The sequence below is a fragment of the Tamandua tetradactyla genome, chromosome 12 (assembly GCF_023851605.1).
Source record: "Tamandua tetradactyla isolate mTamTet1 chromosome 12, mTamTet1.pri, whole genome shotgun sequence".
NCBI classification, from domain to species: Eukaryota; Metazoa; Chordata; class Mammalia; order Pilosa; family Myrmecophagidae; genus Tamandua; species Tamandua tetradactyla.
The window spans coordinates 74,955,255-74,970,804 of record NC_135338.1 but is presented as its reverse complement, the minus strand read 5'-3'; the positions used below and the strand labels follow the sequence as shown (position 1 = coordinate 74,970,804).

General features: G+C 42.0%; 1 protein-coding gene across 1 annotated transcript in view; it reads right to left on the bottom strand.

The window, feature by feature from the left end:
- Positions 1-15,550, bottom strand: part of OCA2 (OCA2 melanosomal transmembrane protein) — a 366,025-nt gene that overhangs the window by 308,548 nt on the left and 41,927 nt on the right. Inside the window, exons 3-5 of the mRNA XM_077122323.1 lie at positions 11,209-11,397; positions 8,042-8,099; positions 5,766-5,838 (exon numbers count right to left, since the gene is read on the bottom strand). Of these exons, the coding sequence (XP_076978438.1) occupies positions 5,766-5,838; positions 8,042-8,099; positions 11,209-11,397 (320 nt within the window). The remainder of the gene's footprint in view (positions 1-5,765; positions 5,839-8,041; positions 8,100-11,208; positions 11,398-15,550) is intronic.

Below are 15,550 nucleotides of genomic sequence, written 5' to 3'. Positions count from 1 at the left end.
CATCATGAAGCCAGTGTCCTCCTGGACCCCAAACTTTGACAAGGACCAAGGGCCCATGGGCAAAAGCCAAGAAAATCTTAGAAGCTTCTTTCAATCCTTGGAGGTAAAAGAACAAGAATGAGAAAAAATGTATCAAAATCATGCAACTCTACAGCACTTAGACTAAGTGCCAGCTCAATTTCAAAATGGTGAAATAAATGTCAAGAATTGAGAAAGATCACTGTCAGACCCCAGAGCTATCCTGTCCTTCAAGCAATTGAGCTCCCTGCCCATTCAAAGCGAGGGACACACCATTGGCCAGCCTTCACCAAGGCTGCCTTCCAAACAGCTAACCTAACCCAATGGCTTGAGTGGACAGATATTTCCAGAGTACTGTTGACACCCTCTCTGGAGAGAGGCTTCCCTGAGGAAGGTATCCTAGAAAAACTGGGAGGGAATCCCCAAGAAGGACTCATAAAACTAGAGTAAGCAACACAAAAGTTTCAGTTCACAGTGATTATTGATCAAAGGTACTAAAGGGAAAACAGCCTTGTCATTTTGCTCTCTGAACAAATTAATTCTTTTTGCAAAAGATAATCATCATAAATACTTGAAAAGTGATAAAACTGCAGGCAAATCTGTTATCTGCTAAGACTAGGAAGGTAGAACAAGATTGAAGTTGGTTCAGGAATAGGGTTCTGTCAGTCTTTTGTTGAAGGTAGTGTTGCCAAATGTTCCTTTACTTCTCACCCAGACAATGGAAAAATCCTCAGGCCTGGCCTTGCAAGCACTCAACAGTGCAAACAGAGCCATTAGTGAGAGTCTGCAGGGCTAGTGTCATTTCATAAAACAGCTTATGAAAGGGAAGAATGCTTATAGCAAGACAGATTGATTTGAAAACAAAAAGGTAGCAGATGAGATAAATTATTTAGGGCCATTTCTTTTCTTAGTAACTAAATGGGAAGAAAGGAGATAATGGTTACTGAGCATTCTGCTTACTCTCTGATGGTTTGGATCTGTGTACCCCAGAAAAACACATGTTTTAATTTAATCCATTCCTGCAGGTGTGAATCTATTATAAGTAGGAGCTTTTGATGAGGTTACTTCCATTAAGATGTGGCCCAACTCAATAAGGATGGGTTTTAATCCTGTTACTGGAATCTTTTATAAGCAGAATGAAATTCAGACAGATAGAGAGAAAGCCACAGAGGGAATGGCCTGAAGCCAAAAATCAATGAAAGCTGAAAGAGAAGGGAGAGGCCAGGAGAGGTCACCACTGACCGAGGAGGCCCTGACCAAGGACTGCTGGCAGCAAACCCCAGAACACCAGTCTTCAGGAAGAAAACATCCCCTTAAAGGTGACTTGATGTAGACTTTCCCTAGTCTCAAAACCATGAGCCAATAAATTCCCATCACTTAAGCCAACCCATTGCATGGTTTTTGGTTTAGCGCCAAGGAAATCAAAACACTACCTAAGCAACCATGTACGATGAGGATAACTTCCCCCATTTTTTGAAATTGCCCTCCAACCTTGCACTTCATTGTTCAGCCAGACGTCTACTACTTACGCTTCAATCTGGGCCCAGTTTCTTGAGACTCATCTTAGTTTTCTAGAGCTACTATGACTAAGACTGCACAATAAGTTGGCTTAAATGACAAGCATATATTATCTCATGGTTTAATGGCTAGATGTCCAAAATTAAGATATTGGCAGGGTCATGATTTCTCCCAGAGTCAGTAACATCCTGAAAATGGAAGTGCCCCATCATGTGAAAATCTCTCTCTCCTCTTTGTCTTCTTCTAACTTCTGGCTTCTACTGACTGTTGTGGTTTGAAGTCTTATGTACCCCAGAAAAAATATTTTCTTAAATCTAATCCGTCCCTGTGGGTGTGAACCCATTGGATATAGGACCTTTATTTAGATTCTCATATTGCTCATCATTGATTTCTTGATACCTTTTAGTTCTTTCTCTGTACTTTCCTCTATATTCTTGAGCATTTTTAAGAAAATTTTTTGGAGGCTTTGTTTGGCACATTCTCATCTCTTTCATTGGTGTTTCCTGTATTTTTAATCTTTCTTTGGATAAGCCATCATTTCCTGTTTCTTTGTTTGTCGGTATTTTGTTGCACACTGTATATTTTAATTTTTTTAAATGTTAACTCTGAGATTTATTCCGTGAGATGTCTGTTTTCTTTGTCTTGTACCCAGTTGATGACAAGACAGATTTTCTTGAGTTTTAACCCTCCTATCAGAACACCAGTTCTGTCCAAGACAAATGCAGTGTGTCGTTTCACCTTGTTTTTCTGGGCCTCTGACTTGTCCTGGACTTTTGCCTGTTAGTTGTTTTAGAGTTCCCCTGTTGACAGGAGTTTGGTTGTCCTCTGTTTCCCAGGAGACAGACTTCTGGGAGGAGTGCCTCCCAGAGAAGACTGTCCCAAGCCAGCCTTTCCCAGTCAAAACAGGGTCAGGGACCCATTATAGGGGTGCAGATCAGCTACAAAATGCTCTAGGGAGGGGATCAAGAAGGATGCCAAAAGCTTCTCAGACTGCCCCACAAAGCTGAACCTTTCTGACCTGCCTAGCAAATGCAACCCTTCAGCTAACTATCTCCCATATCCCAGAGAAAGTGCTGTGTCCTTAAATCCCCACCAACCCTGCCCCTTTCCAGGGAGGACTTGAAACAACGTCTGCTGCTGCCTTTGTTTGGGGTGGCCTTGAAACAATGGCTGTTTCAAATTCAAGGGAGAAGGAGGGGGGCCCCAGTGATACAAATTTGCTCATCAAAAGCCAATTGGTTATGGCCATCCTGTTCTTTAGGAAGAGAATTTTTAGGTTCCTTTCTGTCGGTAGCAAGGGATTGGACCCCATGGTAGCCTGCCATGAGAGTGGGGGATGGGCACAAGCAGCAATCAGCAGAGAGAACAATTTACTGTTCTTTACCATTAATCATCAGCCTTTTCTTTCTGCTCTTCCCTGGATGCTATATGGTGTTCTTCTGGCCTCTGGAGTTTCAAAATAGTTCTTTCAGACAGCTCCTGCCATTTAATAGTTGTTTTTGGTGGAAGGACTGAGTCCTAAAGCTCACACTCTGCCATCTTCCCCAGATGTCCATCATACTCTTAATCTTAATCCATGTCCCATGGTGTGAACCTGTTTATAAATAGGAACTTTAGAAGATGTCATTTTTATGTAAGGTATGACCCAACTGAACCAGGGTGGTTCTTAAGCCATATTACCAGAGTTCTTTATGGGCAGAAGAAATTTGAACACAGTGAGTCACAAGGCTGCATGGAGAAACCAGAAGCCAGAAAAAATTAAGGAGAGAGAGGTCCCCATGTGGTTAGAGGCAGAGATGCATGCCAAGGAACCCCTTGCAGCAAGCTAGTATCAGAACACAACAGACTGGGGAGAAAGCACGGCCTTGCAACACCTTGATTTTGGACTTCTAGCCTCCAAAACCATGAACCAATAAATTCCTGTCAATCCGTTGTGAGGTGTTTATCAAAGCAGCCTGGTAAAGTAAGGCAGTCACTAAAGGAATTCAGCTGTCTGCTGCACTGAAAGTTACCATAGTAATAGCAAATGTCAAATACAACCTAACTTCTGATTAGATTATACCCGCACACTTCGGCCCCAACTAATGCCTAGTAGAAGTCAAAGCATACTCATTTCCAAGCCTGAAAGTATTTACCTCAATATCTTCTATTCTATGCATTGCTGGCTGTGCCCATTTCCAGAAAAGCCATGCCCTTTAATCCTTACTTAATATTGCTGAGTGGAATCTTTTTGATTGTTCCCTTGGAGATGTGACCCACTCATTTGTGGGTGGTAACCTTTGACTAGATAGTTTGCATGGAGGTGTGTCTCCACCTATTCAAGGAGGGCTTGCTATTGGAGCCGTTTAAGAGGGAACCATTTCGGAAAAAACTTTAGAGCCACCAGAACAGCCAGAAACCTTTGGAGATGAAGAAGGAGAATGCCTCTGGGGGAGCTTCATGAAACAAGATATCAGGAGAGAAAGCTAGCAAATGTCGCCATATGCCCTTCCAGCTGAGAGAGAAACCCCAAACTTCATTGGCCTTCCTTGAGTAAAGGTAACCTCTAGTTTGTGCCTTAAATTGGACATTTTCACAGCCTTATAACTATAAACTTGCAACATAATAAATTCCCCTTTTTAAAAAGCCATTCTGTTTCTGACAGCTAACAAATTAGAACAGTGGCTTTTAACAAAAAATCACAAGGTATACAAAAAAAGACTAGAGAATGGAGGGTCCAGAGACAGAGCGATCATTAGAACCAGACTCAGATGATACTAATGTTGGAACTATTAGACAGTGAATTTAAAATAACTATGATTAATATGTTGACTCTAATAGAAAAGGTAGGCAACATGCATGATAATATGTGTAATTTCAGCTGAGCAATGAAAACACTAAGAAAGATTCAAAAGGCAATGGTAAGAAGCAAAAACACAGCAACAGAAATAAAAAATGCCTTTCACAGGCTCCATGAGCAGATTCTTCATGTCCAAAGAATCAGTGAACTTAGAGCAAGTTAATAGAAAGCATCCAAATTGAAACTCAAAAGGAAATAAGATGCAAAAAAGTCAAACAATGCAGTTTAAAAATGGGCAAAAAACTTGAACAGCCATCTCTCCAAAAAAAAAAAATATGTAAGTGGTCAACAAGCACATGAAGAGATATTCAACATTCTTAGTCATTAGAGAAATGCAAATCAAAACGATAATGAGTTAGTACTTCACACCAATTAGGATGGCCATAAACAAAAGAAAAAAGAAAAAGAAAAAGAACTGTTGTTGAGGATGTAGAGAAATTGGAACTCTAGGACATTGCTAGTGGGAATGTAAAATGGTATAGCTACTGAGAAAAATAGTTTGGAAGTTCCTCAAAAATATAAACAGAGTTACCATTTGACCAGGTAATTGCACTCTTAGATATATAACCCAAAAAGATGAAAACAGGAACTCAAACAAATAAATGTATGTTAATGCTTATGGCACTATTCACGATTGCCAAAAGATGGAAAAAACCTAAATCCCCTCAACTGATGAATGGAAAAACAAATTGTGGCGTATACATACAATGGAATATTGTTCAGCCACTAAAAAAGGAATGAGGGTTTTGATACAGGTTACATTGTGGATGAACCTCAAAAATATGATAAGTGTAAAAAGACTGTCACAAAAGGCCAGATATTGTATGAAATATTTAGAAGAGGTAAATCCTATAGAGACAGAAAGTAGATTGGTAGTTGCCAGGGGCTTTGGAAGGGGGCAATGGAAATGACTGCCTAGTGGCTATGGGGTTTCCTATTAGGGTGATGAAAATGCTTTAGAACTAGATAAAATGGTGGTTATACAATATTGTGAATGCATACATTCCACCAAATTATTCACTTTAAAATGATTAAGTTATGCTATGCCAATTATACTTCAGTTAATAAAAAAGGACGTAAGAAAAAGAAAAAAAAAAAAAACACACAAAGTAGAGTGTCCCAGAGCCACAGGAAAGTCACACTGTAACTGGAATATACAACTTGCTGTTGTCATCCCTTCCATGGAAGCTTCACCATCATCCCCCTAAAGCCCCCCTCCCCAGTGCCATTCTGAGGCCTCATTTCTAATAACATCTCCCAAATAAAAAGGAATATGTGTGGGGAAGAAGTGTTGCAATCATTTTTGTTGTAATAATTCAGTTGTAGTAATTCTTCAGGGCTTTTGAATCTCAACCTTGGGAGACCAACCATCTCAGTATATTTTGGATACAGTAGCTTTCCAGCGGTGACACGGTCAACAACTGCCAGAACTTTCCTTGGTCTGGATACAGGCTAAATAAAATCTGCAACAATCAGAAACATTTAATTATAGATTTGTGGTATGGGAGCAATTGTATTTAAACAATATCGACAACAGTTGAAATTAGTAATATTATAACTTGCTGATTTATGTATCCAAAATTCACCAGCTTACTCTGAACAGCTTTTTCTTATACACTAAGCAATAAAATTCTGCTCATTATAATATATGCAGCTACAACAGGTCTCGATTATTGATATTGATCAATTTGAAGGATCAAATACCTGGCCACAAAATTAAATCATCAAAGGTGGGTAGATATGGTTTTCCCCTATTCAAGAGTAAAGGAATATACCTGTGTGATGGTTATAAGGTGTCTCTGTAGAATTTGCAAACCACCTTATATTACATGAGAAAATAAATTAAGTGATGGTGAAATGAAGGATTAGAGAATTTCAAATCGAGTTCCTAGATTCCATTTTGGATATGTGCACAAATCACCAGTACTCCCTCTCTCAGAAGAAGGATAAAGAATAGGCATAGAGCTCAGGTCAGCCTACAGAGGACCAGGTAAGAATTGGCCCATGCCGACTTCCTTTGAAATGTCCAATCAACTACCCACCGTGCCTACTGGGGGGTATGCTTCAGAACCACATGACCCCCGTGAATAGGAATTAAAAAGGCAAATTGGTAGACAAAAATAAAACCGCGACACTTTCAGAGATTAGTATAATTGTTTTTGTTTCATGAATAGCTTTCATCTCTCTGGGACACTGCTGCCCTCCACTGTGGGATTCACAGAGCTGACTGTATTCATTCATTTGAGCAAACCCTTATTTCATACACCCCGGCCCACTTTGTTCTTAGGATGCAATACCACTGCCTTTATCCCCCAGAAGAGAGGATTGAGGCTCTTGGTCATGCACAGTCCTGCACAGAGCTATGGAAAACATGTACAAGTTATGGAAACCACATATTCACTGCCACACACAATCATGCACGCAGCTTCTCGGTCCTACAGTGTCCTGCATGTGTCACCCTGGGCAGATGTATAGGAGAGTGCCTCCCTCACTCCGAGTCTCCTCAGACTGAGAAGCATTCACTGAAAGGCTGCCTTGTGGGTTCCACCCTCACTCACAATCATACACTGCATCACGCAGCACCACACACCAACCACCCACTACTGTCTACCAGAGGCAAACACAAACCATCTCGTGCCAATGCTAAAAAGTGACCCATACCGAGAAATAATTCCCCAAGTACAGATATAACTCATCAATAACACAATCATTCCACAGCATCACACACAGGTGTGCACGTTCACATACACACACACAGCCAAAAAGGTCCACACACCCATTCATTCAACAAATGCATTTCCATTCACACCACAAACACATATTGAGTGTCTGTTGTGACCCTGTATGGGAACCAAATCAGACCTCTGACTCACAACGCTGTCAGGGGATCCTTGCACCCATCTATGCCCGAGATGCACTTGAGGCTCTCAAGACCCTGGCTCAGCAACCCTGCCCCTGCTCACATGGCCAGCCCAGCCCAAACCAGAATTCTTCTAGCTGGGCACAAACATCACCTTGCTTGATGTTGACTGGAAAGCCCCCCATATTCCCCTCACTCCTGCAGCCTCTCCATCTCATGGACATTTGACGTTGGTTCTGGTCTCAGATAAGTCTCTTGGGAGTGTTAATGCATTTTAAGAAGATGAAGGATATAATATATCCTTCATGGAAAGTTTTTATAGAAGAAGCAACACACAGAGATCCATTCCTTCCCAAATAGGGTGGCCCAGCTGAGCAGAGGCCCACGCACCCTCTCAAAGGCGCACTAAAACATTCCTGAGGTTTCCTACAATCTCAGAAACTGTCAGAACACAAATAAAGAGTGTTTGCTGTACGTAGTTGCAAAGAGAATGTAGGAAGTCAATGGAGGGAGGAGACAAGACCCAGGAGCCAGCTAAACAGCCTTCCAAGGAGCAAAGTCAGGTCTTGGGTGGGGATGACAGCCAGGAAGCATGGTCGAGGACAGCCTTCTTTCTCCACCCTGACCTGCCCACCACCCCCAATAGGTGTCATCAGCATCTCCTCCAAAAAAGAGCAGAGAATCAGTGGGAGGGAGACCAACCCTGCCATCTGACCCAAGGGCACCCAGGGCTCTGCCTACTCAACCGGGTCCCAGGCATTCAACAGCAGCACTTGGGGAGGCCTCATGATGGGCACAGTACTCACCGAACACACCACCACCAAGAAAAACAGGCCAGTCACTTTCAGCCAGTGCACCCAGCTCCTGCAATAGAAAAGGGAAGTTCCTGCAGTCACCTAAAAGGAAATTCAATTTGTACATGCCTACACTGGACAGGCCTCCCACACCTTTCTGAAGCCTTGAATCTCCATCTCAAATAGCATTTTTAATCTTTTCCATAACATAATATGCATTAGGGCACTCAGTACCTATCTGTAACCCACTGCCTTATCAAAAGGTGCTTGGTGGAGATTACGGGGGAAATGAAGTTAATTAAATGTTTGCATATGTATTTTTTTCAGGAGATGCTGCAAGGTTTGGAGTGCTTCAATTAACTCTTAAAGGCTCCAGTTTTCCTGAATATTGACAAGTGGAACAACTACCTTATTTTAGCTTTCAGGTTCATATTCATCCATTTTCTTCTCCTAAGTTTTCTGTAAGGATGGGAATATGGATTCAATCTTTGAATATAAAAACATTGACTGGCCAAAAAACAAATAATAACTCAATAAAGAAATTGCAATGCTGTGATTGGTTGTACCGGAGCAGAGTCTTTTCAGAATTCCATAGGAGGTAACTCAATAGAAAATCAGGCCATGCACTCAGCTCCCAGTGCCTTCCCATCCCAGCCACCATTAAACTACTTCTTCATGTGGTCCTCAAGCCCATGGTCTCCACCACTCACTTGGCCTCTCCAGGGATACCAGCCTTCTTGCCACTGGGAGACCCCCATTTTCATGCTTAATACACTTTTTTTTTTTCACATAGTCAGGCACCGGAAATTGAACCCGGGTTTCCAGCACTGAGCCACCACGGCCCACCCTTAATACACTTTTAAGAATGAAAGAACAAAGTCTATATAGGGACACTCTTTTAATTCTTCTCCTCACTTAATGATGTTCCATTGCCTTTCAAATCCTTCCTAATCCTTTGAAAATGGTAAAATCTTATTTTAGACTCTTAGATTTAATAAATTTGATGAATAATCATTTCATACTTCCAAATTATGACTTCACAGCTTCTATTTCAGTGGGAATCAAAATGACTCTTCTTTTATAAGCACAGAGTGGGAAATGGAGCTATTCTACATTCAAATCTCACTCTACATGACATTGGCACACACAGCAGAGCTGATGACTGAAATGAAATATATTGTACCAGCTCCTGCATCAATCATGCATAGTCCTTCCCAGGCAGAGAAAGAGAATGCACTGGAGTCTTATAGTTCTGTGACAGACTCAAGGGAATTATTCCATTCATCAAAGACCAAGCAACTCCCAAATATAGTCTCAAATGAGCCAGATGCTGATTTTCTGTATGGTTGGCCCCTTGAGGAATTGTATCCTCTCAAGCTGAAGGCCAGCAGTGGGAAAGTGTTAATTGTGTCAGAACTGCCAATCATGATGACTGATGGGACCAGATCCCAGTCATATGACTCCACACAGTTTACATAATTCATGCAATTTCATAGTAGATATTTGAAGCACCTACGGGGGGGGGGGGGGGGGCTGAAACCAACCATGGTGAAGAAACCACTGAAGAGCCAGGAAACTTGAAAGGAAGGGAGATCATTGGTTTGGGACCTGGGGTCAAATCCCTGCCCCACAGCTGTGACTTCAGACAAAACCCTTATCCTTCTGGAGCTTCACCTGATTCCTGAGACTTGGGAGGATAGAATACAATAGCTGTGAAAACTATTCACACAGCAAGGCTTGCAGGATGTGTTCTTAGTGCACAGATAGTACACATTATGCAAACAGAGAGATGTGCCAATAAGCCCTTCAAGTATCTTCAGAAAGGTTATCTACAAACTTAGTGAAATAATAACAGTATTTGATATTCACATGTTTTGCTGTGTTTTGTTTTTAATATCTGAGCTTTCTCTCATGCCACCTGAGTATAAACCCACAGAGGTTGTAAAGAAGCAGGTGTTCAGTGATAAGGAAGCAGTATGGTGCAGAAATGCCTAGTGTTTTAGTTAACTACAGTCACAGAAAAACAATATATCAGAAATGGGTTGGCTTTTACAATGGGGATCTATTAACTTACAAGTGTACAGTTCTGAGGCCATGAAAATGGCCAAATCAGGGTATCCACAGCCAGTGTGCTCTCCCGCTACAGTGACCTTGGACTCCTTCCTCATATGAAAGGCACATGGCCACATCTGCTGCTTCTTCTCTTCCAGGTTTCTTTGCTTTTAGCTTCTGGCTGCTCCATCTGTGACTTTCTTTCTGAGCTACTGTATAAGTCTTTCTCTCTCAGCTTCTGTGAATTTCATCTCTTATAAAGGGCTACAGTAAAAGGATTAAGACCCACCTGGGGCATTCCTCAACTGAAATAACCAATTAAAATGTACCACTCACAATAGAGCTACACCCACAGGAGTAGATTAGCTTTAAGAATATGATCTTTTCTAGGGTCCATACCAGCTTCAAATTACCATGCCCAGTCTTTGCCACAGTCCCTCGGCAATATCAAGGAGGAACTAGGATGAGGCCCCATAGGTTCTAGGTCCAAAGGCTTTGTTCTGTGCCTGGAGATGCCACTTTCAAATATTTTATTCCTGTATTTCAGTAACTGTAGGTTGGAAACCCAAAGGACAAAGCAGGTAGAGCAAGAGGGGTTCCTGGACCACAGGCTTAGGGTCCAGGGGGACAACCCCTGCCAGCCTCCTCCCATCCTCTCCCTCAGCACAGCCCAGCTTTGGATCTGACCACCTCTCTTGGGATGCTCCCATGAATCCACCCCGACCTTTCTAACAAAGCGCTTCATGAATAACTATAAACAACAGTATCAGCTGCTAAAACATCAAGGGACCCCTGAAGCAAATGGATCCATTTGCAAACTGAATGGCCATGGAGACCCCAACTACAAATAGGAAGGAGAAGATGCTCATCACTTAATTCTACTACTGTGTTTCCTAGCTTCATGGTTCCACACCAACTGTCAGGGCCACCCTAAATGTCCTCAAAGGGCTTGGAAAAAGTTCCACAACTTTGACAAAAAAGTGCAGCTTGGACAAATGTGAAGTTTCCATCATCACCTTCACATGACTGATATGGTGAGGGGCATGGCCACCAGCCTGGCCCCGGGGCAAGCCAGATTCTACCACAGTCATCCCCTCCCACCAAACCTGGGCTCAGAGTCTTCCTACCTCAAATTCAAAAGGCGGAATTTGATGTAAACTGTGCCTGGAAGCTCCCCCTTCTCTGATGAAGCAGATGTGGAGAGACCAGTTACATCATTGCTTAGCAGGCACTTCCGCTCCCACTCAGCTGAGCTGTTCTCCCAGGAGTTGTCAGCTGTGACAAGGCCTTGATGGCAAGTAGGTGTGCACTGTAACCTGTAAAGCAGAGTTTGGGGTTATTTCCACTGAACTAATACCATCCCAAAATAACATGTAAATTGTGGCAAAATGTAAATTGTCATGGAAACCATCCTGGTTTTTAACAGGGACACGGACAGCATAACTGAAGTCCTACCCTGATGGGAATGGAACTTTCTTGACATCACAGAACTCAGCTTAAAGGAAGAATTCTGGGTCTTTCAAGTCTTCAAAATGAGTCATGGGCCTTCAAATATGATCCTGTTCTAAATATTTAGTTCTGTTAGACTCATTCGCAAACCTCACAAGTGCTATCAGTCTTTGCTCCCCTGTACAAATATTTTTTCTATGATGGGGCTACAAGAAAGGTAGTTGGCCTGGCTCTCTCACCCAACATTGTATATGCATGAGGCCAGAATGCATAACATCAGGGTAGGGCTGGAAGGCGAGGAAAAAGGTCTACATGTATTAGAAGGGACCATAGGAACCATTAACATTAGTCAAAATTATATGTGGGTGCATCCATTTATTTTTAATGGAATCTCTGGACTTCTGAACAATTCTCCTGTACAGAAGCACTTGACTATAATAAGGTTGCATCAAAGACTAAGCTGTTCATGTACTGAAACAAGTACTCATGGGATGAAAGTATTAATATCATTAATAACATTAATATCATCTCTAGTCTATAGAAATGAGTGATTTTACAGCAGCACAGCACATCTCATGGGCTACTTTGATGAATGTGATGTTTTGAAGCTGTATGTATCCCAGAAAAACATGTTCTTACATTTGTTCCATTTCCATTGAGATGAACCCATAGTAGCACCTTCTGATGAGGCTACTTCATTTAAGGTGTGACCTACCTCAATCTTAATCATATGACTGGAGTCCTTCATATGAGAATGAACTTCAGAGGGAGAAAGAGGAAAAAAGCTGTACTGGTTTGAAAGGATGTATGTCCCCTAGAAAAGCCATGTTTTAATCCTAATCCCATTTTGTAAAGGCAGCCGTTTCTTCTAATCCCTATTTAATACTGTATGTTTTGAAACTATAATCAGAACATCTCCTTGGAGATGTGACTTAATCAAGAGTGGTTGTTAAACTGGATTAGGTGATGACATGTCTCCACCCATTTGGGTGGGTCTTGATAAGTTTACTGGAATCCTATAAAAGAGGAAACATTTTGGAAGAAAAGAGATTCGGAGAGAGCAGAGAATGCTGCAGCACCATGAAGCAGAGAGTCCATGAGCCAGCGGCCTTTGGAGATTAAGAAGGAAAATGCCTCCTGAGGAGCTTCATGAAACTGGAAGCCAGTAGAGAAAGCTAGCAGATGACGCTGTCTTCTGCACCATGCGCCCTTCCAGCTGAGAGAGAGAAGCCCTGACTATTCGCCATGTGCCTTCTCACTTGAGAGAGAAACCCTGAACTTCATCGGCCTTCTCAAACCAAGGTATCTTTCCCTGGATGCCTTTGATTGGACATTTCGATAGACTTGTTTTAATTGGGATATTTTCTCAGCCTTAGAACTGTAAACTAGCAACTTATTAAATTCCCCTTTTTAAAAGCATTCCGTTTCTGGTATATCGCATTCTGGCAGCTAGCAAACTAGAACAAAAGCCACAGGAAGTAAGAATATGAAACAGAACCCAGAAGAGAAGAAAGAGACCAGGTAATACTGTCATTTGCATTGCCATGTGATAGAGGAGCCAAGGATCACCAGCAGCCAGCCCCAGAACTCCATTCTTCAAAAAGAAAGCACTGCCTTGATGAAATCTTGATTTGGATTTTCTGTAAGCCTCAAAATCTTAAACTGATAAATTCCCATTTTTTAAGTCATCTTATCACCTGGTATGTCCCTGGGTAGTCTAAGAAACTGAAACAATGAAGCATTGATTTTCCAGTACACTTATCACTGTTTAGAATTGGTTAACAACAATGAAAAAAGGAAACTTATTCATCAGAAGAAGTCCAGAGACACAATCAGGGTGTGTAAAAACATATGTTGCAAGGCATCAGTGGTGCTGTCAGTGCACAAAAGTTGAAAATAATCATAAGTCTTTATAATGATTGTGAATCTAGGAAATACAAATGTGTATAAGGAATAATATCACCCCACCTGCTGCTGAATAAACACAACTGGAGCAAAAATCTGAACACAGGAAATATTGTCCTATAAGTGGAAAGGGGGAAGCAAGGTAACCATGTCAGTACTTGTAGAGCAGAGTTGTTCACTAGACCATTCTGCAGGAATAGAATTGTTCTCTGGCCCATCCAATACAGTAGTTACATTTGGCTACTGATCACTTGAAATGTGGCCAGTGCAACTGAAGAACTGAAATTTTAATTTTGATTAATTACTTTTAAACCACCATGTATGGCCAGTGAACTATATTGGGCATGGCTCTTACACTCAGACAATCAGGGTTGTGTTCCTACCCTCAATACCTTGGAAAAGATGCATCCTCTTTTGGAAATATATAAATCAATGGATGTTGTTCTAATAAGCCATTTGATCAAATTAAGACTACAATAAAACTGAGTTGCTAATAGTAAAGTATTGAAACAGTAACTCTACCACCAATTCCTCAATTAGCTTCAAGTCAAAAAAAAAAAAAAGAAAGGAAAGGAAAATGCTTTTTAAGCAAAGCTGACCCATGTTGGGCTCCTCTAAAATAGTTTCTGTGACTTGCTGCATAGCTTGGTTCCCCAAGGCATGTCCCTGTCCTCCACAGGCTCTGGGCACTCAGAGACATATTATTGGTTTTCCTATGAGTTAGGGGTTCCATATTTTCCAAAATTAGCAGTTTATAAGTATTTCAAGGGAAATGTTATGGGAACAGATGTGTAAAATGTTTGTTCTCTAAGGTATCTATGAGGAGAGATTTAGAAAATGAAGTTATCCCCAAATAGAAAAGCTCTGAGCAGAAGGGCCAGCAAATGTGGTTCATCTTGCTCCCTCATCCACTTGACCACTGTGGTAGTTAGATTCAGTTGTCAACTTGGCCAGGTGTACGTGCCTAGTTTTGTTGCTGCAGACATGAGCCAATTGCATGTGAACCTCATCTGTTGCTGATTACATCTGCATTCAGCTAGGAGGCATGCCTGCTGCAATGAATGATGTTTGACTTAATTGGCTGGTGCTTAAATGAGAGAGTGCAACATAGCACAGCAAAAAGCAGCTCAGCATACCTCATCTCAGCACTCGCAGCTCAGCCCAGGCCTTTGGAGATGCAGAAAGAAATCACCCTGGGGAAAGTTGTTGGAACCCAGAGGCCATCCTGTGCCTTCCCAAGTAAGAGAGAACCTCAGTGGAAAGTTAGCTGCCTTTCCTCTGAAGAACTAACAAAATTAATCCCCTTTTATTAAAAGCCAATCTGTCTCTGGTGTGTTACATTCCAGCAGCTAGCAAACTAGAACAACCACTGAGGGGCAAGTGGGCCCAGGGATGTATGGTGGCCATGGTAAGGGGAAGGCTTGGACAATATAGGTGTACAGGTTCAAAAGTTAGTGCAGGAGAAGAGTATTGACTCTTGGTGGGAAAGGACTCCTCAAGGGAGGTGACATTTTTGTACCGCTTAGGCATCACTGGAAGTGCCCTAAATAGTCAGAAAGGGGAAAGTTTCTCTGGTTAGAGGGACTGATGGGACCTTTTGCAGGATGTACACCTTGTCATCGGGAATCTCCTAGAGGGAGACAGAATATTCCTGCACTAGGAGGTAATAAAATCCACATTCCAGCACCCCATCAAAAATCTAAAAATCTGAGCCTTTTCAGAGTGAGGCCAGGAATCCACATGGCGCATGCTGCTGCAAACGGGACTGGGAAGAGGGTGGGTATTTGTGAAGAGGTTTTGGGAGAGAGGTAGCATGACCCTGAAGGGCCACAGGGTCAGCAGGCAGGGAAGGAGGGGACCAGGACCATGTCACCAAGCTGGTAAAGTGGGGGTTAGGAGGTACAGAGGACAGTGGCACTGGAGAATATTCATCTGCAGAAGGAAGAGAAGGTGAGGCTGGAGGCTTAAGCCTTCTACTTTGGGAGGGAGGGTCTATAATTCATTCTGTGCTCAGGCAATTCCAGAACTATCCAAGTTTGTTTCAAAAGGTATCATTAACCTTGCAGGAAAGGGAGTTTTCTTGGGAATCATATAATGCAGGGTTTTTTAACCTAC